This window comes from Neopelma chrysocephalum, unplaced genomic scaffold (assembly GCF_003984885.1).
Source record: "Neopelma chrysocephalum unplaced genomic scaffold, ASM398488v2 Primary Assembly neopelma1_23, whole genome shotgun sequence".
Taxonomy (NCBI): domain Eukaryota; kingdom Metazoa; phylum Chordata; class Aves; order Passeriformes; family Pipridae; genus Neopelma; species Neopelma chrysocephalum.
The window spans coordinates 6,724,969-6,751,758 of NW_020897691.1; the positions used below are offsets into that span (position 1 = coordinate 6,724,969).

At 44.8% G+C, this 26,790-nt stretch overlaps 2 protein-coding genes across 3 annotated transcripts in view; both read right to left on the minus strand.

Annotated features, from left to right (window-relative positions):
* Positions 1-13,101: 13,101 nt before the first annotated feature.
* Positions 13,102-15,283, minus strand: ACTA1 (actin, alpha 1, skeletal muscle). Its single transcript, XM_027685571.1, has 6 exons — positions 15,155-15,283; positions 14,669-14,993; positions 14,365-14,526; positions 13,953-14,144; positions 13,665-13,846; positions 13,102-13,518 (listed from the first exon to the last, which is right to left on the minus strand). The coding sequence occupies exons 1-6, from the start codon at positions 15,281-15,283 to the stop codon at positions 13,375-13,377; spliced, it is 1,134 nt and encodes a 377-aa protein (XP_027541372.1). The 3' UTR covers positions 13,102-13,374.
* Positions 15,284-19,349: 4,066 nt separating this feature from the next.
* Positions 19,350-26,790, minus strand: part of NUP133 (nucleoporin 133) — a 32,086-nt gene continuing 24,645 nt past the window's right edge. Inside the window, exons 22-26 of one of the 2 annotated variants that reach the window (XM_027685584.1) lie at positions 26,003-26,121; positions 24,447-24,527; positions 23,088-23,152; positions 20,705-20,793; positions 19,350-19,697 (exon numbers count right to left, since the gene is read on the minus strand). In XM_027685584.1, the coding sequence (XP_027541385.1) occupies positions 19,561-19,697; positions 20,705-20,793; positions 23,088-23,152; positions 24,447-24,527; positions 26,003-26,121 (491 nt within the window). In that variant the 3' untranslated portion in view covers positions 19,350-19,560. The remainder of the gene's footprint in view (positions 19,698-20,704; positions 20,794-23,087; positions 23,153-24,446; positions 24,528-26,002; positions 26,122-26,790) is intronic. The other variant, XM_027685594.1, reaches the window with a different exon arrangement.

A 26,790-nucleotide genomic window follows, 5' to 3' on the forward strand; every position in this document is an offset into this window, starting at 1 on the left:
ATGGATCTCAGTTTCCCAAGTAAACTGATGGGTAATAATAAATGATTTGCAGAAAATAATTTAATGCTTGAAAAAACTTCACAGAATTTGCAATGAGAGGGCTCAGGAAAAAGCCCGGCTCAAGTTCATATTTCTGAATCTGATTTTAAACATCAGAAATTAGTGGCAACTCAGTGGTGACTCTGGGCTGATTTCAACGTCAGTTTGTGAAATCTGTGTAACCTAATATCAGTGTTCCTCCCCCTGGAAACAGGTGGGTCTTCAATGCAAAAAACCCCTCATCCCAACATAAACTGCATTTAAGGATCTCAGTGCCATGAGTGTGTGCTTTGAGATTGCCCACTGAAGATTGCCACAGCTATATCTCTTTTTTTTCTAAAGCATCTACAGCACCAGTTCAGAAAAATTTGTGTATTAAAAGCTCTTCCCCAGCCCACCTAGAGAAGCAGTCCCAAAGGACCTCTGGTCTCCTGATGAGGACATAGAGTGGAGGAGGACGCCACAATGGGGACAGGGAAAGGAGGAAGAGTATGCAGGGAGCTCCCAAGAGGGGGTTTACCTGCCCTTAGCAGTACCCCACTGGTGTGCAGGACTCTCAGCTTCTTGATGAGGCAGTGCTGCGGCCTGCCTAGAGTCAGTCCCAAATAAAGCCAGTCTCATCAAGGGCTCAGCTCTGATCATGAATAGGGCTCAGCTGCTAAGCTGAGTTTCTTATCTGCTTCCAAAATTTCACAAGGGCAGCAGAAAGAAACCGGGAAATGGTGGTCAGGAAGGCAAAGGCAGGCTGGAAAATCATGAGCACTAGGCTGGGCACAGGCTGACAGCTTCCCCTTTTCTCCATGCTGGCACCCTGGCTTGTCCTCAGTTATACCTATCTGGGATAAATGCTAGCTTGGAGGATGAGCAATCTGGCACCATCGTCCCTGCCTCTCACCCAAAGGCACTGCCTTCATTGCCTCTTTAAGTCAGGGTAAGGGGGACTTCATGGGGAGCCTTCCTATGGGGAATGTGATGGGAACACACAGTTCACACTCAGGGAAAGGCATCCCTAATATGGTCTCAGCCATGCTGACTGGCTGGAGGCTCCTGTGGGAGGAATGGAGCCCCTTATAAAACCATCCAGGTCCTCCCACGAAGGCAAACCTCTCTGGGCTTTAGCAGAGCTACAGTGGAGCTTGCTCGATATGGGAATTTCATCCGCCCTTTGGACATTATCCAGGCTTTCTTGGGTTTCGCATGGCATGAGGTGGTGGCCTTGGCTGTGCGTGACCTGGTGGATGCCAGCAGAGAAAGCCCCTTTTCAAGCAGCTCACAGCTTCTGCCAACATCTCTCTGCAAAGGAAACCTGCTGGTATCCCTCTACCATGAGCACTCTGCCTTGCTTCCTGCTCCCTGCCACTGCAGCAGCAGCACATGCCTCAAAGGCTGCAGACCAGTGCCACCACGGCAGGACCCATAACAGCTCCTCTTTGCTTGTCCTTCTTCTGAATCTTCCCAAGTGTTCTTTTCTGTGCTACACCAATCACCCCATCCACATCCTAAGCAGCCTCCTTGGCCCCAGGAGCCATGTGTAGGAACCCCTGTCCAGCAGCGCCAACTAAGGCTGGACCCTACCCACATGGAGATGAGGGTCACAGTGTGCCCAGCACACACCATTAGACCCCTGCCCACCTGTGGAGGGGAGGTGGCAGCACTGGGGAGCTGACTCCTGAAGCTCCAATGGGGTTGGGGAGGGTGCCAGGCCAGGGGTGGGTCTCTCATGGGCTAGGATGGCCGGTGCACAGAGCTCCAGCCTCAGATGTTTCTTATAGCACACCTGGAGGATGCTTGAAGGAATACATGTGCCAGATACCTGCTGTGATGTCCACCCTAAAAGTAGTACCATCATCCCATATGGCCAATGTGAATAAATGACAGAAAGGACAGCCCTCTTCTAACAAGTATTCATTGGCTCATCAAAAAAACCCCAAAAAATCAAAAAGAAGAAAAACATTTTAGCCATTTAGAGAGCAGGTCCCCGCCTTGCTTAGAGATATAAACTCATTATCTGCTGACTATGTGATGGGGCAGGACTGCAGTGGGGAGCACCACAAACGTGCCAGCAATCACACTGCAGTTGCTCATTCAGAACAGGGCAGCCAGGGGCAAATGCAGCCCCCCTGAAATAGCTCTCCAAATGGGGAGACAGCCCAGGCAGCCACAGGCTTAAAAAACAGAAAGAGCCTTGAACAAAATGCCAGCAACATGAAGGTATTTTCTCAGGTCTCACAGAGACTGTTGGGATGAAATGCATGGAACACCTTTAATGGACATAAAATGTGCCATCAACGGGGTGGGATCTATTTTTAACCCTTTGGAGTCTGCAGATGTGCATACTCTCTGTAAGCAGGTCTCTGCAGCTAGTGAGAGGCGTGCGATCAGCCATTTCGTTACCGGGCTGGGAAACGCCACTGTAGTCAGGGCTCATTTATCCTCCAGAGGAGGGAGATTAAAGTCTTATCATACTCCTTCCTTTGCCTAGGTAGCAACCCCAGCACATGCATAGGTGCTAAGCACTACCGACTGGTCACCAGCTTTGCAGTTTTCTTTTTGGAAAGGGACGTTCTGGGTCTGGGTTTCTAAACTTAGCATCCCCCAGCTCTGCCCATGAGAGGGAGCAGGCAGAAATGCTGCTGAAAGGCAAGGAAAAGCAAAACACCCTGGGGAGGCTGAGGTGCATGCCGGTGACCTGCTGGTAGCTGCCGGAGGCAGGACAGCCCTGTGGTGGGGACTCAGCCCTGCTGTCAGCAGCACTGTGAAGCCATCAGGGCTGAATGTCAGCCCTCCTGGCCTGTGGTCTGGCATTGCCCTGCGCTCCACGGCCCTTGCTGCATGGGCAGCGAAGAACACACACCCATCAGCCCTGGTCTCCTCCAGTTCTGTAGTTAAATCACCAGCCCAACTTGGTGGGGGTGAGGGGCGTGTGTATATGTGCTATCTGCAGCCCCTCACACCACACAGCATTTTGTAAAATCTCCCATCATGTCTTAAGGGTTTCATCATTGCTTCCTGGGAGAAAAACTAGTTCAACAGAGTACTGACTTAAAATACAGAAAAGCAGACACTACAGCAGTTTGCCCATGTCTTTCCAGATTAAAATCTTAGTCATTTGTCTCCAGACACCTGTTTGTCCCCTCTAGAGCTCTGCATCCTAACGCCCTGCTGCAAAGCAGCCTCCTCACAGGGATAGCCCCCAAAAAAGCCAGCTGCAATCAAACAGCAGCTATGGATCCTGCAGTGTCCCAACAAAGAGTACCTCAGTTCTGCCATCACATGGCTTGGCATCAGGCTTTCGGTTCAGAGAGGATGGGGAACAAGCGCAATCTGTGCCCAGTGCTTGAAGCACAACATCCCTCCAAGGCACCAGAAGTTATCTTGAGAATGGTTTTGACAAATGGATGCCCTTGAAAAAAACCTGTGCACCGCTTGTGAGCAGCTCCCCTAGAGAGCGCTGACATCTGCATATATTGTTTATAATGAATTATCTACTCGGCACGAGGAACCTGTTGGCTCTGAGTGTGGTGTTAGGCTGACTTTCATCTTCCCAGTTTGCTGGTGTGAATCTAGCCTCAGCTGCCTGTGAACCAGACCTCTCCCTGCACAAAACCACCATGGTGCCCTGACCTCCTCACCCCTGCCACCTCACACAAAATGAACCGTCGGTGTCCAGAAACACCACTCTAAGTGTCAGATGGGCTACTTGTGGAGAATTATGTGCTGGTTTTGTTGCTAAGGGGGCCAAGGGTGCTGCAGGGAGCTGTTTCTGGAGCAGTGAAGAGCTGGTTGTGCAGCTTGCTGGCTCCTGCACCAGCAATAACATTCACCTGCTGCCCCAGTGAGAAAGAAATTATTCCTGTTTTACCTGCCACTTACCCTGCATCAGGGGTGATGTACAATGTAAGGAAACTTGGGGGAACTAAAAAAGCTGGACTGAGCCAAGCTCACTGGAGAAGTTCAGTAGTAGCTACATGCTTGCTGAGAGAAAAAACGAGCATTAACCACGAGCAAACCTGAGCAGTGCATTTTGCTACCAGTGGCTGACAAGGTGGGTGGTTTTACTCCTGTGAGAGGAAACTGGGAGTTTGAGACTCTAGCCTGTGCTCCTGGTACTCACACAGCTGTGTGGGCATCCCTGCCATCACCATGCTCCTGTTCTCCACTCCCTGCAAGGGTGGAGCAACATCTCCCTCTGGCTATGAAATACTCATTCATTTGTAGTTGTACAGCCCAACATGACTGTTTCCATACAGTGTCCTCGTGGTTCTCACACCCACTGCCTACCCCAAGACCACTGCGGAGGAAGGTGCTCAGGAAAGCTGAATGAGCACTAAGACAGTCCAGTATTGCTGAGCTAGGTAGGAAAGAAATTGCCTTCCCGTGAGGTCAATTAGAGCCAAACCATGTCCACCAGAAAACAGTTAGCTCCTGGAGGCACACGGAAAGAGGTGAGCAGGAATAAAGCCAGTACCTTCAGTCACTAAAGTCTCAGAAACAGATGACTCTGTTATCCCATCAGTCTGCTTTCTAAAGAAGATTACAAACATGGTGGACCACCCTTTGAAAAAAAAAATTACACGTCTTTGTCCCTCTTTGCCTGTTGCCTGTGAAGAGCATATGGTCAAAATAGTCAGGACTCTTCTTTTTGCCTTTAGTGGAACCACTGCTGTGCTTCCCAGTACAATTTCCACTGAATTCCTCATATCCCTTTGCCTCATCTCCCCTGCCCTGCACCTACTTGATAACACATTATGTTACCAGCATTTGGCAACATGCTCTTTTCCCAGCTCCAGTTGGAGCCCTAGGGAGGAGGGCACAGCTCTGGAGATGTGTCTGCTCCCCCTCCTGCATGTCAAAGCCCTGTCAGCACCGAGGCACCCCACTGCCGACAGCCAGCTGGTGGGCAGTTACCCGGAAAGAGCTCTCTCATGTGGCAGGGCCCTGGGCAGATGCCAGCAGGGACCCCCACTAGCTGGGGTAATCTCCCTCTGTTCCTCTACCCATCCTGAAGCATATACAGGGGCTCAGGTCAGACAAACTCTCACTCTACTCTTCTTTCCCCACCTTGTGCCCAGCAGACGGAAGTCATCAGCCCCTGTGTCCTGGATATTTTCATGGTGAAAAAGCCAAACAGCGCATTTGCTCTGTTCTTCAGAAGGCAGCCAGCATACAGTGATTTGTCGTATCCTTTCTAACTTCCCTTACTCTTCTAAATTATTCCCTGGTTCCCATAACGTGCCACCAGAATCCCCTCCACAATTTGAAAGGCTTATTTAGCAAGTCAGATATAGCAAGGCATGACTTTATAAATAGAGAGGGGCATGGTTGGGGACTGTGCAACATGACTCACAAGTCAAACTGCCAGTGAAGAACTTATCACACATTTGCTTTAAATATTCATTTAGGAATACCAAACCCTCCTTACAGTTACACTTACCATATAAAAACACCCTTCCCATATGCAGTCAGTATATTTATGTTACTTTCTCCAAAACAATTCAGAAGCCTCTTACCATTGTGCTGGTCAGAGACAAACCAGGGTCAGAAAGTAAAATACCTCCTTGGAGCTTGAGCCCGTGCTCACTTCCAGTTCTGCAACTCAGAACTCTTTCCCAGCACAAAGTCAATGGGATGACAGTTATGTCATACAATATTTTCTCCTTAAATGCTTTTTTTTTTGCCTGTGTATCTTATTCATCAAAACTACTACTTCTGCAGAATATGTATGGTCCAGACTTGGGTTTTACTGCTTTTCAGTTTTCTTATACACCCTCGTTTGCTTAACAGATCCTTAATTCAGACTGATTCTTCCACAGAAAATTGGGAAAAATAGATGTGAATTATGAAATTAGCAATAAAATCCCTACAGAACAGGCAATTGATTAAATGTACACATTTTACACATTTCAGGAAACAAATATTCTTCTAATTTTTTTCTTCCTGCTGATCATTTTATGGCCTCAAGACATAACAGGTTCTGGACTTACAACAACAAAATTAATTATTCCCTTTTCCTCCCTTCTGCTTCTTCATGTGGTAGTTTTTGTTGCTATGACTTTGTTTCTTAACCTGGGATCTGGTGATGCAAGCACTTTAACCAAATCTGCTGTCCTCCCATTGGCTTCAGTGAGGATTACTTGCACGGATCAACTCCATTGCATTGCAGCAGAGGGTATCTGAGGCTGGGTACATGGGCTGAAACCTTGCTGCAATGCCAAAATAGACCCAATCTAACCTGCACAAGTAGTACAAACTAATACTGAGTGTAATGTCACTGCAGTACCCTGGGAGCCTTCTCCATTACTCCTGCACTGCAGAACATCCCATACGTCTTCTCATTACGTGGCTATGCCTCTGTCCCAGTATTTGTCCTACCCTTCCCCAAACCCCCCTGCCCAGGCACGAGCCCTCCTCCCCCTTCCATCTGCTGACCTAGCAATATTTTCCATGTTATTCTTTTCTCTCCCCTTTTTATTTTTAAACTATGATGCACGTTCAGCAGGTGCACTTTCTGGGCTGCCCACAGTCCTGCTGCAGCCAGTGAAGAAACCAAGCACCTCCAGTTTGGGCAGAGCTATACCTGGTTTCTGGATTCTGATCAAGACTATGTGACAGGAGTTACATCAACTTTTTTGTCAAACGCTTTTTTTCTCCACAGAGGAATATGTGCAGCAGGCACTAAAAATAATAAAACAAGGTGTCAGCACAGCCTAAGCACCTCAAAGACTAAATTATACCCTTTTAAAGTTGACTTTGAAATTTAGCTCCAAATTATACTTAATTTTGCTGTTGAAGTAGAACCAATCTTCTTTATTAACCCACTGGCATTTAACCCATCACATGTGAACAGGGGCATCATGACCCCTTAACCATGCAGTCTCAGCCGGGATGGGCTGGCTTCAGTGGGCTAAAAGAAATTAAGGAAGGAGGGAATAAGTCTCAGAAACGTTGCCATATTTCTCCTAAAACATTTATCCCAAGGCAGATTTCTTATATTCTCCCTCAGCTGACTGGTTAGAACACTGTAGTTCTCCTAAATTTGCCCTTCTATTAGACTTGAGGGATACTATTATCCCACAGGGCTCTTGCAGGCCAAATATGGAGGCGTCATAGCCAGAGCAAGAACAAAAACTGCTGGTGTTTTTGATTGCTGGTGGGACCAGTCTGGGAGGAATTGGGAGGTCTGAGCTCTCAGCAAGGCAAAGGACTCACTGGAACCGCAGCCGTAGATTCCTGGCACAGCCAGTGGCTACTGCAGCCTCCAGCTTGTGGCCACAACTGGAAAACATTCAGATTTCAAGACTTTCTCTGTTATTTGTGCCAGGAAACCGGGCTGCATGCCTTTCAGAGCTAAATTTAGGTTCACAAGTATTTCACATTCCCCAAACACCTTCTATGACAACATCTCAAAACCCTTCGAGAGCATTAGCTATTCCTCTTTATCTTCCTTTGAGATGGAAAATAGAAAAGCCACTTAGCTGGCAACAAACAGAGCCGTGAATGTTGACTTGCTCATGGTCACAGAGGAAAACCATGATGGACTTGGTATAGAAAAGAAGAAAAGAGAAAGAAAACCAACCTCCGAGTGTAAAGTGCTCAGATCCTGCATTCACAGAAACATGGCCTGTCACCTATAGGAGTGCTGCTGGGATTAGGTAGGAATAACACCATCACTACTTCAAAATTGTTTGGGTTAGGGAGTTCTGGTAGCTCTCTGCTGATCTTTTTTTTGAGAGCTGGGAAGGGTAAGAGTTTCCAGAACAAGCAATCCTTATGGACGAAATACCCTGTTCTACAGCCTTTGAACAGTGTCTCTATCCCCACACATCACTCCGCAATAACTTGTGGCAAGAAAGTGGATGGCCTTAGCACCTGGACCTCACTTATTTTTCATGGAATGTAGTGCAAAGCAGGCAGAGCTCCCCACTGTGCCCTTTGGCTGTGCAGATAGCCCAGTGACAGCATTGTTCAATGCTAGCAAACTCAAGCCAGTTTAGACCTTATGCGTCTATTATTTTAACCATTTTGTTGTGATTATTTTTGCTAAAGAGAATTTAAAGCCTTACAGAAGCAGATACAGTTACCTGGGAAACCTTATTGTGTTCTTTTGGGTTGATCTGCTTCAGACCTCCTCCCACTTGCATGGTCCTCCATCTTCCCCTTGGCAGGTAGCCTTCTCCCTGCAGCCACAAGGAGCTCTGGAAAGGGCAGAACTGTTCTGTCATTGTGTGCTCCCTCAGCGTGGCTGGCAGAGCTGTGGCTCTTACACCACTCCCGCAACCAGCCCTTTCTTCACTCTCCGAGTGCCCCTTCCCAGTACTGACCTACCCAACACAACACCAGCAACCCGAGCTATGCACTGGCCACCACTAATGGCAATGTAAACTCACTTTATTTAGGTGATGTCTGTTTCTGTGGGATTTGAGGAACCAATAGGTGTGAGATGAAGGGTCACTCTCCTGTAACCACCACAGACCTGCTTGTGGGAGCACCCTTGTCCAAGCCTGCATGCACCAGGCACCAGGACAGCTCTTCTGGGAAAGGACAGAGCTGCATCCATACAGAGGTCTCCTTACACACCTGTACCAGAAGCCCTACTCATAGCACTTCTGTTTACTTAGGTCCTCATGCCTTCATGAGCCAGGGTCAAGGGCTGATGCCTGCTGACATTGACTTTGGGCTGCTCGTCTCTGAGTACGTGAGAGCCCTTTTATAAGGCAATCCTCCCCCTTTTCTGTCCAGCAATGAGATTTCTCAGCTTTAAAGCCTTGTTTGCCCTGGAAGAGAGAGAAGCTGCTGGAACCAAGCAGTGAGGGCACAGCGGAGCAGGGAGTGTTTGTTTGGAAGGTGTTATGGGTGGGAGTGATGTGCCAAGGAAGAAAACTGCTTCCAGGGATCTATATATACACGGCTCCCTGAGGTGGGGTTACACAGAGGCTCATTCCCGGGCTGCCTGTGGCACTCCTTGAACATCAACAACCAGAGCTGCTTCCAAGCTGCACGCTTTAGTTTCAGAGAGTGGCCTTGAGCAGCTGAGGAAAGACAGGGTTTGGCTGCGGTCCCTGCAATCACAGAGCGTAAGCTGCCCAGGGTCACCACAGTGCTGGAAATTTGCACACTGCTGGTCCCAGTTCTGCACAGGGCAGTGTAGTTTCAAGGCAGACAGGAAGGAGGAAGAGAGAGACACTCTTGGCAATAAAAGGTTTCTCCAACATCTGCTCATCTCCATCACACACAGTGCACATCCCTGGTGGGAGCCAGCAATGCTCCAGCTTTCCTTGCTGCATAGAAATCAGAAGCTGCTTTATTTTTCAGATCCCGAACAAATGAAAAAAGAGAGCATTTGCCAGCTGCAAATACAACTAATTCCCAAAGCCTGAAGCCAGTGCTTTTTGGTCCCTTCAAAATCTGTTCTGGCCAAGAGGGTCTGAAGAGGATCCCCAAAGCTGTCAGTAGTTCCTGGGAAAGAATGCAAGACTGCAGGATACTCTGAATGGTCCTGTTGCTAAATCTGCCCACCCTGATTGGCATCTGTCCAGTGTGGGAGCCCCGCACACCAGCACTGCCTGCAGTTATCCATTGTCTGGTCAATAGGTTACAGTCACCCTCATGTGCTCCATTTTATAGCCCCAGGAGTTGTGCCTTAGAAATTTATACAACTCAATAGCTCTCTTTTAATTTTTTTAATAGAAAAATACCTGTTTGGTTCAAAAATAAATAAATAAACATATGAACTCTAACAGGTGATATTCCATTCAAGTATTTTTTTTTCCTGTGGATTAGTGAAATAAAACCAGCACAAAATATTCCTATAAAATAAGTGTTTGAAGGGCTTCACTTTCAGAAATAAAGACTGCCACAGAATTTGTTGCTTAGGAGTTTACTGTGAAAAGTGATAATAATTTTCAAGTGCCCTCTACTTTGTCTTTTAAATAAATCTCATTGAATAAATATTACTGCCCAAATGCCCACAGGAGATTCACAATCAACTGAGTATACAGTGGAGCTGCACTGGTGTCCGCTCTGAGAGGGTGTTCAGGTCCTCTCAGCAAAGCCAAGACTAATAAATTCTGCAGGTCAAAGTGCTTTTTGCTTTTGCAGTTTTGGAACCCAAGGAGAGAAGCATGTTGGGGTGCCAGTTCCCTTTCCCAAATGGGGGACAGAGCTGTGACTTTTGTGGGAGGCAGCCCATCCTGGGACACATTTTGCTTTCTGTGCAATGCAGATTTTCACATTAACAAAATCTCTATCAATATGAAATTAGGAAGCCGCTCCAGTGCCCTCATCTTCTCCAGGATTCCCTTTGTTCTTTTGCTCAGGGGCCCCCTCAAGTCTTTGCCTTAGAACCCAGGTTTTCCCTGTTCCTTAGCTTCTTAAATAATTGTGTTAATGCCCCAGGCATCTGCAGACCTTGGGGAAGCTTACATCAAAACCTAGTCATGACTGTGCCCCCAAAGCTCATCTAAACAGCTTCACAAAATTTTTGTCTTCCCAAGGACTCTTTAGTTCTCCAGATTTTTCCATTCCTTGGTGATGTTTGGTATTTCCAGGGCAGTTTCTTGTGTTGCCCACTGGATGCAACTGTGGAGCTAAGCTACAGAAGGTTGTCCTGCACTGGTCCAGGCCCAGATACAGCTGGCTGTGGAGTGAGCAGTCCCAGAGAATGCTGTTGGTGCAGGCAAGAGCCATTCTGCCATTACTGTCCCTCCCACAGCATGTGGGTGTCCAGCATCCTTCCTACTATTCCCTTTTACTTCTCTGAGGTCCCATTTATTCCTGTGCCTCTTTCAAAACAGAGGATGTTGGTCCTGGTGATCCTTCGCCTGCTGCCAATAGCACTGTCACAGATGCCGAGAGGGTAATGAAATTATTGAGAACTGCTCAACAAAGACCAAACCTGGCCCACTGTGTGCAAGCAAAATTTTCCAAAACGCCTTCCCAATAATGGGGCTTGTAAGCCATGTGAAAGTCCAACTCACTTGTTTCCAAACAATCTGTGTCTTCAGTTGCTGAAAATCACAAGGAAAATCCTAAGCCCAAATAAAAGGCTGATTTCAGAATAAAGAATGTATTTTAGTTTGAAATTAAAACCTGAACAGGTTTTGTTTGGTAGGCTTGAGATTCATTGATTAAGCAGCGAAACCAACAAACCAGTTATTTTTTTCAGCTGTAAAAATGTACTGTTGGGCATTTAACTTCAACAGGATGAAATTGGCGCTGTGGCTGTCGTGAGTACCTGATGCTGTGGGTTAGTACGCAACAAAATGCTGCTGTTAGAGACAGCAGACAGTGAGATGCCAAACGCAACATCAGCCTCCCTGCACAAGGCAGTGCCCTGTGCAATGCTGTGGCTGCTGGAGGACTGCCCTCTGCCCACAGCTGTGCTTATGAGAGTTCCTAAACCCAAGTTTGGCACTGCAAAATGTAGGTCTTAGTCAGAAGGGGCAAGGATCTTCTGCTCCCATTGATTTTGATCAGGCTGGAGGAGAGTGATATCACTCTCCCCCACCCCAAAAAATCAGCCCCTTCTGTTGTGGGTTTAGGACCCTAAATTAATTATGCAGGTGGAAAAAGTGGAGTCTGCAAGTGCTGTCTAATCCATGAGGCTGCTCTTCTAAGTCTTATTGTGCTCCTGAAACAGTCTCTTAATCAAATAACAGAAGCACAAATAATTGTAACACCACTTAAGTTACTCAACCTGAGATCGGGATTCAGGTACCGAGGACTTAATGTTAGTTAAGCACCTTCCAGAATCCCAACCTGGAGCTGTCAGATGAAGTATGTGCCACTACACAAGTCACACAAATGGCAAGTAAAAGCTTGTGTTTGTTTTTTGAGAAGCAACTGTTTTTTTGAGAAGCAGCTACTTTCCAGTCCAACTCTAGTCACTCAGAGAGAAATCTGAACTGAGGAGGTCTTAGAGTTGCTCTGGGGCCCTCTCTGTCCCCAGATACCAGGGAAGGACCAGGACAGCTCCTCCCACAGGCTTTTACTTTGGAATAGGACTAAAAAAAGTGTACTCATGTATGTGTCTCACTTCAATGCAGGTAAACAAGTGCACCCTTAGCATAGCCACAGCATAGCAAAAAACCTTCCTGGGCTGGAAGTTTATCTGAAAATCATCTTTTTTATCCCAGCACTGCTGTCTCCCACAGGAAAGACCCCAAAACTCAGGGACTGCTTTCATGGCAAGGCCCTCTGCTCCAGGAGTCCTCCTCTTCCAAAGGCTGATGGCTTCTGCACATGTACACTGGCCCAGGGAGAAGTGCCAAGTCTGGCAGCACTTTAGGGTAGCTCCCTGAGGGAGCGGAGCCCATGGGGTGTGTATGTACGTGTGTGTGAATACTGGTAGCAAAGGGGGGTCCCAGAGCCCCAGAGAAATGAGACAGGCGGGGGCAGCTTTCCCTCCTCCCGCCCTGCTCTGCTTCATTGGCAAATAGGGTAGGCAAAAGCCTTTGGCAAGAGGAAGCCCCTGGGATTTTCCTTCAGGTTCCCAGGGAGTTCCTAAATAAAGGATCTGATCCCCAGAAGGGGTGGTTTAGTGGGGCAGAGGAGAGGGTGGTCCCTTTGCAGGCAGCCCCTCATGTATGACCGCCGGCAAGGGCAAACGTGTCAGGCAGGGTGAGGAAGTGGCCCTGGCTGCCCTTATCCCCCCAGGGACAACATGATGGCAGGTGGGTTTCCCATAAGTGGAGTGGAAAGCTCTTTATTTAACCTGCACCCACCACCTGCCCTCAGTCTCAGCCTTGCCTTCCTCGGGAGTCTGCCAGGGCTACTTTTTTGGCAGGCTGAGCCAAATGAAATCTTTTTCAAGCCAAGGCTCCAGGTAACCCTTTCATGCCTGGGTCAAGGAGGAGCACTTTTCAGAGTATCAGGGCATCCACCTTGTAGCAGTATGATGGAGCCGCCCCCAGACTGCTCCAGGTGCCACCGAGGAGTCTGCTGGGGTCCTGCCCCTCCTCAGTCCTGCTCCTGTCTGGAGATGTCCAGCCCCACCATCCACTGCCCTCATGCTGCGTCAGCAAGTGATGGAAGAACCCAAGCAAATGACGACAAACAACCACATTAGGGATGTGACAGAATGACTGATGATTTAATGCTTCTTGAAGTTTTTTGTTTCCTTCCACAGGGCATTGGTTTTAAAAACAAACAAAACGAGATAAAATAAATTAATTTATGTACACTTTACATACACTGTGTCACATGGAGCTTTGCAGCAACAGTAACCAGAAATCGTTACAAAATAGAAAGTTACATGGCTGTTGCAGGCCCTCTGCACCTGCAACCTAGAAGGTTGTCATCCTGAGCGTGGTTGGCAAAGTGATCATGTAAACATGTTTAGAAGCATTTGCGGTGGACAATGGATGGGCCAGCTTCATCATATTCCTGCTTTGTGATCCACATCTGCTGGAAGGTGGACAAGGAGGCCAGGATAGAGCCACCGATCCAGACAGAGTACTTACGCTCAGGTGGGGCAATGATCTGGAAAAAGCCAAGAGAGCTGAGGTCAGTAAACAAGCCACTGCTGCAGGTGGCAGGCACAGTGGTGTGCGCAGCCCCGAGACCTGTGCGCAGTGGGGCAAAGGAAGGCTGGTCTTATGTCTGGGTCCTTTGTGCTCCAGCCTTACCTTGATCTTCATTGTGCTGGGGGCCAGGGCTGTGATCTCCTTTTGCATGCGGTCAGCAATACCTGGGTACATGGTGGTACCCCCAGACATGACATTGTTGGCATACAGGTCCTTCCTGATGTCAATATCGCACTTCATGATGCTGTTGTAGGTGGTCTCATGGATCCCTGCAGACTCCATACCTGGGGGTAGAGAGGGAGAAACAGGCAGGCACAAGTTAATTGCAAAGCAACTCGGGAGAGAAGGGAGAGCTGTCAAAGGTGGAGAGAGGGAGGGGGTCCCACACACCAATAAAGGAAGGCTGGAAGAGGGTTTCTGGGCAGCGGAAACGCTCATTGCCAATGGTGATGACCTGCCCATCAGGCAGCTCATAGCTCTTTTCCAGGGAGGAGGAAGAGGCAGCGGTGGCCATCTCATTCTCAAAGTCCAGCGCCACATAGCACAGCTTCTCCTTGATGTCACGGACAATCTCGCGTTCAGCTGTCGGGGGGAGCAAATGCATCAGTGATTGCAGAGGAGGAACCCAGAACGTTTGCACCACCACCATAGGTCTGCTGGGATTCAAGACCCCCAGCCACACGTGAACTCCCAAAAAGGAGGGCTCATGGGGCTTTCAACGGGGTGACAGGATGTAGCATCCCTGAAGGTGCAAGGGTTGGAAGTGTGGGGGGCACTTTTTGGAGGAGGGAATAGTGCTTACCTGTGGTGACAAAGGAATAGCCACGCTCAGTCAGGATCTTCATCAGGTAGTCAGTGAGGTCGCGGCCGGCCAGATCCAAGCGCATGATGGCATGGGGCAGGGCGTACCCTTCATAGATGGGGACATTGTGTGTCACACCATCACCGGAGTCCAGCACAATACCTGGGGAAACAAGAAGCAGCCACCTGAGAGATGCAGCCCACAAAGGGTCCTACCCTGGGGGACAGAGCACTTGTCAGCTGTAGGGGACCAGATCTGGGTGTCCTTGCTGAGGCAAGAGCGGTCAGTGGGACTTTGCACTCACCAGTGGTACGGCCAGAAGCATACAGAGACAGCACAGCCTGGATGGCCACATACATGGCAGGGACATTGAAGGTCTCAAACATGATTTGGGTCATCTTTTCACGGTTGGCTTTGGGGTTAAGGGGGGCCTCAGTGAGCAGGGTGGGGTGCTCCTCTGGGGCGACACGCAGCTCATTGTAGAAGGTGTGGTGCCAGATCTTCTCCATGTCGTCCCAGTTTGTGATGATGCCATGTTCAATGGGGTACTTCAGGGTCAGGATACCTCTCTTGCTCTGGGCTTCATCTCCTACGTAGGAGTCCTTCTGACCCATACCCACCATGACACCCTGCAGGGGAGGAAAGCGAGGGCTCAGCAACCTCTGCACGGGCAAGAGCACTGGGCTTCCTGGCAGGACAGGAGGATGGGAAGCGCTGGGAGGTAGCAGGGATCCACCGCCACAGCTGTGGCAGGGCTTGAGGGGAAGCTCGGAGGGGCACTGCGCCGTACCTGGTGGCGGGGGCGGCCCACGATGGAGGGGAACACGGCCCTGGGGGCATCATCCCCGGCGAAGCCAGCCTTCACCAGGCCGGAGCCGTTGTCGCACACGAGCGCGGTGGTCTCGTCCTCGTCGCACATGGTGTCGGCTGTGTCTGCAGGGGCACAGGGCGCAGGGGCTGAGCCTCACGGCCGGGCAGCATCCGCGAGCAGGGGCGGCGGGGCGGGCTTACCTAGGCTGGCTGCGGGCTCCGCGTCGGGCAGAGAGAGAGGCTCCCGCTCTTCGCCGGGTCACTCGTGGCCGCCGCGGCCGCCGACGAGCCTTTTATCGCGGCGGGCGGCGGCTCGACCGGCCCCCAGGAATGCGGCCCCGGCCGTCCCCATATTTGGGTGTCGGGCCCGGCGCGGCCCCGGACCGGCGGTGCCCAAAGAAGGCGCTCCTGGCCCCGGCCCAGGTGAGCCGGGCCCGGCCGTATAAGGCGCGTCTGCTGGGCCCCCCCTGCCACCGCCCGCGGTCGGGGCCGAAATAATCCCCCGGCACCACCGGGCCCGTTAAGGGCAAAGCAGGTGGGGACGGCCCGGCAGCCCCGGCGGGGCTCGGCGGGGCGGGAGGTGAGGGGTCATCGGCTGTGTGGCCACCACGTGCCAGGGCTTGGGGCTGCCAAGGGAAGAGCTCCCTCATGGGTCTTGCCTGCTGCTATAGGTGAGCCCACGGGAGAAAGGGAGTTGGGAGAGAAGGCAAAGCATCAAGGCAGGTCTGTGGTTTGCAGGTAACACTGCTGTACATGGCAACAGTCCATGCAAAAGCTACGGCTTTACATGCCAACTTAAGCCGTGCATCGTTTCTTTGCTGTGGTTTAAAAATGGAAAATAAATGCACAGGATAACATCTGTCAGACAAATGCCTGAAGAGAAGCCCGGTAAAGCATTAATCCTGGTCTGATCCCAGCAGCCTGACGTAGCTGTGACTGCTAGTGCCATTACTGGCTTCTGAGCTTGGCCAGGCAACACGGGAATCCTTCAGCTATCCGTGTGGCTCACCCTTTCCAAAAGGAGCATGGTCTCACCCACAAGTCATCTCTGACGAGCTGAAGGTACAGCTACAGGTATTTAAGCAGACATTCCATATAGGACACTTGGGAGATTTTATAGAGACATTTCAGTTACCAATGGAAAGAAGAGGCAGTAGTGCAAGCAGATTTGCAGCCCTGACACTATGTTGATATAAACCAACCTTCAAGATCTTCTCTGACAGCACAGCGGGCCAAGGGTAAATCCTTCCAAAATTTAGGGAGAGAGAGGGAAGAAGGAATAGCAGGCCAGAGGCACTCATGCTGTGAGGAGTCTCCTGCAAGCGAGGGTATTTCTGCAGGTGATTTCCTCCACTGCAAGGCACAGCAGACAGCTCAACAGAGAAGAAGATAATTTTTTTTTCCTCTGTTTAACTTCTGCATCCTGCAGCTTAGCAGCATCCCTCTTTACATCTGGCAGCTCTCTACTTCCTTCTGCTATAGATTTTTAATTCCTGTGAAGTTATTGTAATAAAGTATGCCGAGGATAAAGAGTGCTTTTCTCTCACCCTGTTCCTCAAATTGTATTACTCTTCAGTTCCAGCAGTAAAAAAATCGGAAGCCTGAAAGCACTTAAAGGCATTGCAGCACCAAATCTATTTACAGAACTGTAGAGCTTCATTGTGGTTTCCAAAATACAGTCAGTCGTGTTGAATCAGAAATCAAGTAACAAAAACCCTAGCGTAGCTGAAAGATAAACATTCTTAATTCTTCAGTGAAACATGATGCAAGCATAAACCCTCTCTATCCCTTCTGTTCCCTTTTATTTTCTCTCTACCCCAATCTAGTTTACAGCAAAATGCCCAAATGGCAATGTTAAATTCTTCCAGTTCTGAGCAAAACATCATTTTCTGCAGGTAGATCTGATGTTTATCTGGACTCACTAAATGAATGTGGGTTTTGTCCCAAGTCAGAAAACAATTGGAGTTAGTTTCCAGTACAAAGCTGGGCACTAAGATAACTACTCCCTATGTGTAGCTTCTGAAATTGATCACAAATTACAACTGATAAACTTTCCTGCTACTCTGGTGACAACAAAGGATAGAAGTACACACTTCCTGTCCTGTGCATGCTATTCAGTACTGAGAAAATAACTATTTAAAAAACAACATATACTTCCTTATTCAAGAGGAGCTATCCATGCTCCTTAGGCTGTTGTCCTAAGTTTATTTGTTTTTGTTACACTTGGAAACAAGCGAGAGCTCTGGTATGACCTTCCATAAGCAGTGGTAAATGAAGGCATCCTCCCTCTGCAGTAATCTGAGACAGAAGTTCTGTACCAGCACAGCTTATTACATAATGAAGCAGAGGACAGAGAAAAGGAATAATCCCGAATCCCAGACTCTTCAAACTTCCCAACGGAATAGAGAACCAGCTCAACATTACTAGTACAAGAACATTAAACATCAGCTTAGACATGGAAGTTATTTTAATGAGGCTTTATTTAAGTAAACTCATTGCAAGTAGCCTTCTGTTTTGGCAATAGTCAGATGGAAAGCCATTGTACTAATGCCAAATGCCTCCCAACCAAGCAGTAAAGCAGCTGAAAAGCCTATGTTTCCCAAAAACTTGGATAATGCTTCTACACCAAACACAATAAACCCATCCCAGCAGAGAAGCCAGGCACTTTGAAACAGACAGATAGTCAAGAATGAAGAGAAATGCCTGCTTCTGGAGCAAGCTTTCCAGGGCTTGCCCTGCCACTCCTTACAGAATACAGATATCTGGTGAACAGTCTGGGAAGGGATGACATATCCCCAGAATGTTTTATGGTGGACAGTCAATTAAAAGGATTCCTCTTCAAGCAAAATATACGAGCCTAGTAGAAGTTCAGGTAAAACATATTTCAGTAAGGGGTGGCAATCATTTATAATTCTCTTTCTCCCAAAACCCTGCTAAGTTCATCAACATGAAACCATCCTCAAAGTGACATTTAAGCAAACAAGTGGAAGGCTTTAAATGACCCACTCCTTTGAAGCCATAGCTGGGAGTTACGCTCACACTTTTCAGCCATGCAAGACTGCAGAAGCGCAAAGTTTGCTGCTTAGAACAATCTTAGAAGATGACTGCTAGTGCATTTCTTTCCCATATTAGTTAGAACCTCTAGATAAATCTATTCTTCCAAACATGTTCAGACTCTCAGCCCAGCTTACTGTATTAGTACAGGGAGGAGGGGAAGCCACGGAAGGGGAGCTGTGCTTTTAAAACTAGAAACTGGATTCTCTTCAACCAATTTAACTTCTGACCTTCTCAGCTGTTGGATCAAGTTGTTGTAGCAGGCTTGGAGCCAGACAAGTAAAACATAAGGGCATGCAAGTTGCTCTGCAGTCGCTCTGACTCTTGAGCTACATGCAAAAGAAAGGTGCAACACATCAGATCGCACTAACTTTTATTTAAATATTAAAATCTGCTGACAATCATTGTAATTAAAATAGAGAAGTTAAATGGAATTTTTTTTTTATTCCCATGTCAGAGATAACTAACTGGGGCAGTGGGGTAAAAGAAAAGAAAAAAGAAAATTAGTAGCATCTATCAGTAGAGAACAAGGCGTGGAGTAAGGAAGATCCTGTTGGACTCCCACACTATGGTAACTACTTTCTAGGTTTCAGTCTGAGCCTAGGCGCGAGCAGTTGCTGTGAATGACTGCATGGTGAGCTGTTAATCTCATTTTTACATGTATCCTAGAAATAGTTTAAATGGAAGTTAAACAGATACAATATTAAAATGTTTTGAAAAAGTTTAACCTTACAGATATAAACAGAAAGAATGGTATATTTACTGGACCAGAGAACTCTGAATGAGAACTGTACTTTATTCCTTTCTGTCACAGGCAAGCTGAGTGATCAGTGACAAGACAGTTATCCTTTTTGTGCCATTAACCTTTAATGCAACATTGCAATTAGCTAGTTTCTACAGCAAAAAGTGTTGTACAGAGTGGAGTTATCCAACAGAATAACCAGTTGTTTCTTAAGTAAGCTATGCAGTCATCCAGCATTAATGTTTTCAGTATTTTCTCTGAACTGAAATCACAGCCCCAGTGGTGACAGCAGAAGTTTCCCCACCTGCTGCACTGAGACTCTTCTGAGTGTCAGGCAGGACTCACAGTAATGAAGATACAGAACAAAACAGAGAGTTTATGAAAGGCATGGAAAAAGAAAACTTTATTTTTATTTTGCCTGAAAACAGAACTATGGCTCCCCTGACTAAAGCATCAAATCATTTAAGACCAAGTATATTACTACTCACATAGATTTTAGCACAATGTTAGCAAAAAACCAAACAAAACATAAAAAAGTATAAAAGCATTCAAGAGTTCTTTAGAAAAAATATTTAAAAAACCAGTGAGAATCATGCTTGTCCCTGAACGTAGAGTTCATAGTTTGCTTTTAACACAAATTCGAAGTAAGCATTGTATTTCAAGTTGCCAAGTTCATTTGCTTGCAGCAAGTCCTTCACCTCTGGTAAATATTCACTTAACTGGACTCCTACAACACAAAACCATTTATTACAACACTGATAAAAGTACTTTTCATTAGTAGTTAAGGTAATTTTTAAGTAAACACCTCCACCTGCCTCACAGTTAAATTACTCTTCTGGAATTGGGAAGCTTTAATTCTATTATACACATCAAGAAATACAATAAAGCTTAAATAGAGCTCAGTAATTTAATGATTAAACCTCAAATCCAAGCTTTATATAACACTTCAACAAAATAAAAATAAATAATAAATAAAAGACAGAAAAGGAAAGAGAAAAGGAAGCTCAGTAAAATAATTAACATGTATAAGGTGCAACAGTTCATTCTGGGCTGTGAGACTCTTACAAGAGGAAGGAAATGGACAGGATCGGACACACAAAACTAGAACTGTTCTGAAAAACTTCATTTTTCTATTTTCCACATGGAACCTTCTCTGTTTTGAAAAAACTTCATATGCAGTAATATTGAAAACAGACTCTGAGTCTCAATTGCTTTCCTCCTCTCACTCCCTCCTCCAGCTGTAACTTCCATAGTCGTAACTTCCTATGGTCAGCTTTAACTGGAGAATGGGAAGTATTTTTTTTTTTTTTGCTTTTGGAGAGAGAACACAAAAGCAAAAAAACATTTTAGCCTTAACAGATTAAGTTCTTCTGAGTGACAGTCAATTAGTTATTAATCCTGTATCCTACAGAAGATATGTATTTAACTCCAGAAGACCTACTTTACTGTACTGTAAGAAACTGCTAAAAATCTGGTAGGTGCCTTACTGAGCAAATCATTTGAGGGTACTAGGATTATAACCAGATTTTAACCCAGAAATCTGCTCATGTTTTACCTGCCTGAACATTTTACAGAGATAGAACTAGCTCCATATGATTTTAATTGTCTAGTGGAATGCATTTTCATTACTCTGAGAATTTATTATCACTACTTCTTACATATTAGTGTTCATCTTGAGCAGCTTTTGAAAGAACTAAATTTCAGACCCTTCAATTACATTTAAGTCCACTTTACCTTCTTTCAATAGCTTTTGTAGTATTTTCACAAATATACTATCTTTAGATGCTTCAATTGGATCATCTCTACCATCTGAACAGGACCATCTGCAAGTCAAAGAATAATTGGGGAAAGAATGGCACAGATGAAACAAAATTAAAACTAACAAGAACAAAAAACACAGGAAAATTTGATATATTATCAAAGGTGATTAATACATGTCCTCATGGAAGGCACTTGGCTATAGCTCAAAGCAAGAGGCTTTTCTATCTTTGTTAGTAAGTCTTTATTCCAAGAGTAAAACTGCAATGAAATTACAATGTAGTCTAGTTAGGAGGACAATAGAAATGTTTCCCCTCCTCTAAACCATAAAAAACCCCACAACATCATTATTTCTTTGACAAAAAAAACCTATTGTCCATCAAGATAAGAATTACCTGCTCTCAGTAGTTATATTTTATGTTTGAGATTATGAAAGTATAGATTCTTTTTTTCTGTAGAATAAAGGAAAAGAAGCAATTTACCCAAACCAAAACAAAAAGCAAGCACTGAGAAAAGAGAAAAAAACATTGTAAAATCTAAGTTGCAGGCCTGTAACAGCACACGCAGACACAAAATGGATACAAAAAACCCCCAAACAGATTATTCTAAGAGAAAGACTATTTTAAATGACAATTTTTCATCCTTACAGAGCTTTATATGTAGCAGTTTCAAGTCAACACCAACCTAACTTGTTTTGTTGTGGTTCTAACCTTTCAGTTGTTAAAATTCCCTGTCCCAAATGTTAAGCTGCCAGACAAAACCAGTTCTCATATCAATTCCTAAACTACCATGGGCCAGTGGGGAGGTGTTTGCACCAGATCTGGACCTGGCTCCCAGAAGCTATTACTGACAAATCCTCTGTGCTTCACTGAAACCATGGTTTTATCCTGGATGTCACTTCAACTCTTAAATGTCTAGGATTTCATCCTTAATTCTGCTGGGAAAAGTGTGAGGAAAGGAGGGAGGGAAGGGGGTATGGGGATTTTCTCCTCTTAGGCACAGAGGAGGATAGTGAGGTCTCTATCAGAACATCAGGAGCACACCCAGCAAGGCTCTCCGTCCTACCTGAGAATCTCACCACCACCTGTAGCCCTTAACCTAGAAAACAGATGCCATCCTTAAAAGTAGGTACCGTAACATGGTGAACGCTTACTTTTGCACACAGATGAAAGTTAACACTACCTCTTTTGAAACAGCAATCAACCTCTTTGTAAAGCCTTTGTGAGCCTCGCTAGACTGGAAACTCAACTGGGACATCAAGTTTTCTAAACACTGTTCAGTCATCTCAAATGGCCTCTGGTTAGCTACCAGAGTGGCCAAAATTTTGTCAGCATTATGTATGTTTGAACAGTAAAACTATTACATTCAAAATCCTGTTCTTGGCCCAACTAATAATTGGACTGGTGCCACGCAGGAGTTCTGGATTCTTCTGTCCCTAAAATAATAGGAAGGGAACACTTGGAATATTGTGAACTTGGAATATTGTTTCTGCATATTATTTGTGTCGTATGTGGCAATAACTTAGTCATGCAACTAGGAATTTATTTTCTAGAAACCACCATACTTTGGAATCTATCCTATGCACAAGTGTGAATCCAAATGCTGCTTATTTCAGTTTTAATCACAAATGGCACAGTGCATTTGGAATGTATTCTCTCCTCATCCTTTCTTTCTTCAGTCCCTCTTGGAATGCAGGTAGGAGTTAGAAAAGCCGAAGACTTCTGAAACTTAAAAAGAAGAGGGAGGAAATGCCAGCTGAGTTATTTAACCTGGCAGAAAACAGCGCTACTGTTTGAGGAGAAGATTCTCAGGACCAACTGGTTTCAGCCTGTATTTGGTTTTGAATGTCCCTAAGTGTGGCTCTTCTAAGCAGTATTTCGGTTTCGATCTCTTCCAGTCATGAATGCAGCTTTAACTCTAAAAGATCATGACCTTGTCAACTGATCATGAACTTTGTCACTTGGCTGAAACCAAGTGAAATAAAGGCTTGCAGGGAGTGACCTCTGCACATGTTGCTCTTATTAGAGAGCTTTTATTTGAGATGCCTCAAATGAAAAAACAACTTTAGGGTAGGTCACTTCTTTTACATTAGGAAAGGGTTCAAGTATAAAAGCTGCATGGCTACATTTTTGTGTCAGGTGCCAAGAATGCATAGTAGGTTGCCAGTGAGATAAACGAACAAAGTACTACAGATTTTTTTTGCTAGGGCTTCACTTTACAAATAAGAAGATACATTATACTTTACTAACCTTATACTACAAAATTCAATCTTTTTAGTGAGTTAGAGAATAGTACACTAAAATGTAATTCTGGAGAAGCTATGTCACAAATACTCCCAGTACCTTATACGCCTACTTACCCATCTCTTTGGAGAGCCTTACAGAGAATTTTAAGTTTAAGATCATTTACATCCACTTCCTCTTCCTTCAATTCATATAAGGAGAAAAAAAACAAGCAAATTAAAATTCTAAGGTTTTTTACAAAAGAAATAATCATTTTGTCACACAGATTACACCAATGACTTAGATCCTTCAATCACCGAACACAGTTTTTAACACATGCTAAAAAAGATTATTCTGATCGGACTGTTGAAATACCAAACACTATTTGTTTCTATCTGAAATCATGGCTCAGACTTTCTGTATTACACTTGACTGCTGAAGACAAACTAACTCAATTTTAAAAAGGGCATATTTTAAAATATCAGTTTGTAAAATATTGTATTCCAGACAAGTTTTGTTTTACCATGTGCTAAATGGCAACTGAAGTCATGGCTCTTTTTCCAGCATGGCCAAGCTAACTAGCGTGCATTAGTGTCCACATTACGATATAGGTTTTATGAATATATCAGTAAATGACTTTGAAGATATACACTTGATCTGGAAAGGCATCCCTTTCACTCCACAGAAACTTCGAGGTAATTGGTGTCAAGCTCCTTTTAAAATATAATGTCAGAAAAACAACCATATGTTTTTTTCCAGCTCTTGATGTCCTGAAGCATTACATCTACTTTAAATTCCCCCCATAAGAGATAAGGGAAACCATGAACACTTGAATTTTAAAGCCTGGAAGCCAGAGGATGGGTCTCAACTTTAAGCTACACTTTTGTAAGGTAAAAGCAGGAAACACAGGAAAACAGCTGGTTCTTAGACTCTAAACCACCATCTCCAATTTGTGCTGAATGGTTCTACACAAATTGTTACAAACTTAAATATCTGTAAAAAAAAATAATTTTGAAATCTCATAAGTTTAGAGTGACATTTATCTTACTTAGATGTAAAAAAAATAATTGGAAAAAAAAGAGACAGCAAATCTGTGAATCAGTGTTATTTACATGTTAAAAAGCTGGTGACTATCCCACATTACCTCATGACAATCAGTGAAATTGCCAAGACGGAAGACACAAGAACTAAACTACTAAAAACAGACAATCTTTGTCCCGCTTGGAAACAGCCCGTAGGGAAGCAAGGCCCTAAGAAAGAAACTATAGACTATAAATGGGAAGTGAAGATGAAGAGTGTCATTTTTCTTAAATTATCTAAACCACATTTGGCATTAAGTCTCCAGTGACTTAAAAACAAACTGAGAAAATACATCAGGGGTTGTTTTAATTACCGTACACTAAGCTAGTATGTTATTTAACTACGGATGCACCATCCTAGCTTAAATAATAATAAATAAGTCCCTAGGTTAGAAATCCCTCAAAAAGTTTTCTTACCTCATCAATATATTCCAGCAGATCAAGTGCTTTCTTGAAGTCATACTCATTGGCTCTTCTGTTCTCATCACATATGTACATCTATGATATGAGAGATTAACATGGAGAACTATTTTTAGCCTACAAACTAATGTAACCGGTATCACAGACAACTCACTGTGGGAAGACCACCATGTATTTTCCATTTACATGACCCTCTCATGAAAATATGTCTTGATTCAACTGCAAGTATTTTTATACTAAGGAATATATTTAAGGTTTTAGAGCAGCATTCCACCTACATGACAATGGTCTGTGGAAAAACGATATTGGATATAAGGGTGTTAGGTTTCAAATTTAAATGCCATTTAAGGCTGTAACATTCCTGGACTATTGTAGCCAGAGCTCAGCTCCACAAATAAGCTCTCAGAATTATTTTGGTAATCAAGCTCAAAGCAGCACTTATGCACATTTGCTGCCTTTCTCCTTTTAAAAACAACAGGTTTGCTATCAGTACTTCACAAACTCAGATTCTAAAGTAGTATTTCAAAGGAAAATTAACACTAACATTCTTTTAATTTACACTTTGCAAATTTCATTCTTGAGTTGTAAGCAGCAAGTATGAACACTGGTTTGATAACAGAGAGAATTCAGAAAGAAAATTGTCACGGTGTCAGCAATTGCCAAGTCATGAGTGATACTACCTACTCTTCCCCAGTTCCACAGACAGCCTCATTTAAAGAGAGAGGTAATGACTTCACAATCTGCTGTAAGCACTGTTCTAAGAAAATGAGGAGAATGTAAACAAGCATGCTTTGGATTTTCCACAGGATTACAGAAAAATAAGGAGTTGCAAAACTGACACCCAGACAGGACCTGATTTTCTTTTAATGTGTTGCTTTTATTCATGGAATACTTTTTGTGTGCATCACTGGATGCTAAAAGTATGTGGCCAACAAGGCAGAAACAGTAAGGCTACTGGTTCCAGGCTATCACCAGAAAGGGGTGTGGAAAAGAAGTCAGCATTATTAGTGATCCCAGCACTGGAGTAGTTCATGTTGCTTTATTATGGGTTAGGTTTTTGTAAAAGAAAACAGAAGTAGAAAGACTTCAGGTGCCTCTTTGAAACAGGTGACCAAAAGCCTCTTCCTGCATCTAGTCCTTCCTTTTTCTATTTTGCAGCATCCTTCTCCACTAACATAGAATTCTTTGTTCGTTCTGCCTTCCAAGTTCTTCCCTATTGAAAATGTAAATGAAGGTAGAAACTGTCTCACCTCTAAAACCTGGCTTAGACCAATAAATCAACTTCCGGCACTGATTTGATTTGCTTTTTCTTGTAGCAGTACTCTAAAGTACACATTCAACAAAAAGAAATTTGAACTAAAAACCAGAATTCTGAAGTTTGGTGCTGGTAGAAACTAAGCAAAGTTAAAATAATTCATACATTGGATCTTTAGGTGCTTAGCAAGTCATATGAAGGATAAAGGCAGTTGTGATCTTCTCATTTATTTTATCAACAGAGGCAGAAAACATACTGGAACTTTACCTGTGTAATGAAGTAAACATTAGATACTTACATCAATGAGCTGAGATGCAGACAACACTGGCATATCATTGAGGTTCAGCTGTTTCTCTGCCAGTAATTGTTCGGGAAGCGTCTCCTGATGTAACAAAAAGCGCTCCTGCTCTGCTATTTCTTGTCATTTAAGGAAATGAATGTTTCATGTTATTAAGAAGTAATAATAAATTCTGTGGCATAATAGTAACTGTCAACGCACAATATTATTCGAGTCTACAAGTGTTTGTTATGAAGGATTCTGTTTGGACACTCAGCTACATTCCCGAAGCAGAGAAACACTTCCACTTCGATATTGCCATCCTGGTGAACTAGTTTTCACTTTCCACTCATGTTCCCAGTGTAGTGAAGATGGATAACTACTTTTTTCCCAAAACTATTAAAGGAATACATAAGATTGGATGGAAGCTGTTGCACTATGCAGGAAAGTAAGTTGGTTGCAATTTTTAAGAACTACCTTTTGGCTGAAGACATGTGACATGGACTTGTTCCATCTCATGAATTACTCAATTTTTGATTTGTTTTATATTTGCCAGCATGATCTGCTTCAGGGCCAGAAACTTATTAGGCTGAGACAATCAAAATGGAATAACATCAGCCACACTGTATGAACCTTGCCCTTCCCACTCAATTCCACTGCACAGCAGAATGCAGAAAATAACTCTTAAGGAGCATTTTATCTGTTTAAAGGAATAAGCAAAATGTGGCAGGAATTCTTACATTATCAATAGGAAACTGATACACAAAGACCCTAAGTTTTAAAAACTGTATCATGTACCACACAGAAAC

Bases quoted from the DNA above. Each gene is read 5' to 3' on its own strand.
- ACTA1 (XM_027685571.1), bottom strand. From the start codon at position 15,283: ATGTGCGACGAGGACGAGACCACCGCGCTCGTGTGCGACAACGGCTCC. The intron at 14,527-14,668 runs GTGAGTGCAAAG...TTGTTTCCCCAG, and splicing joins TGCTTCTGGCCGTACCACTG to GTATTGTGCTGGACTCCGGT. The intron at 13,519-13,664 runs GTAAGGCTGGAG...GGCTTTTTCCAG, and splicing joins CCAGCACAATGAAGATCAAG to ATCATTGCCCCACCTGAGCG.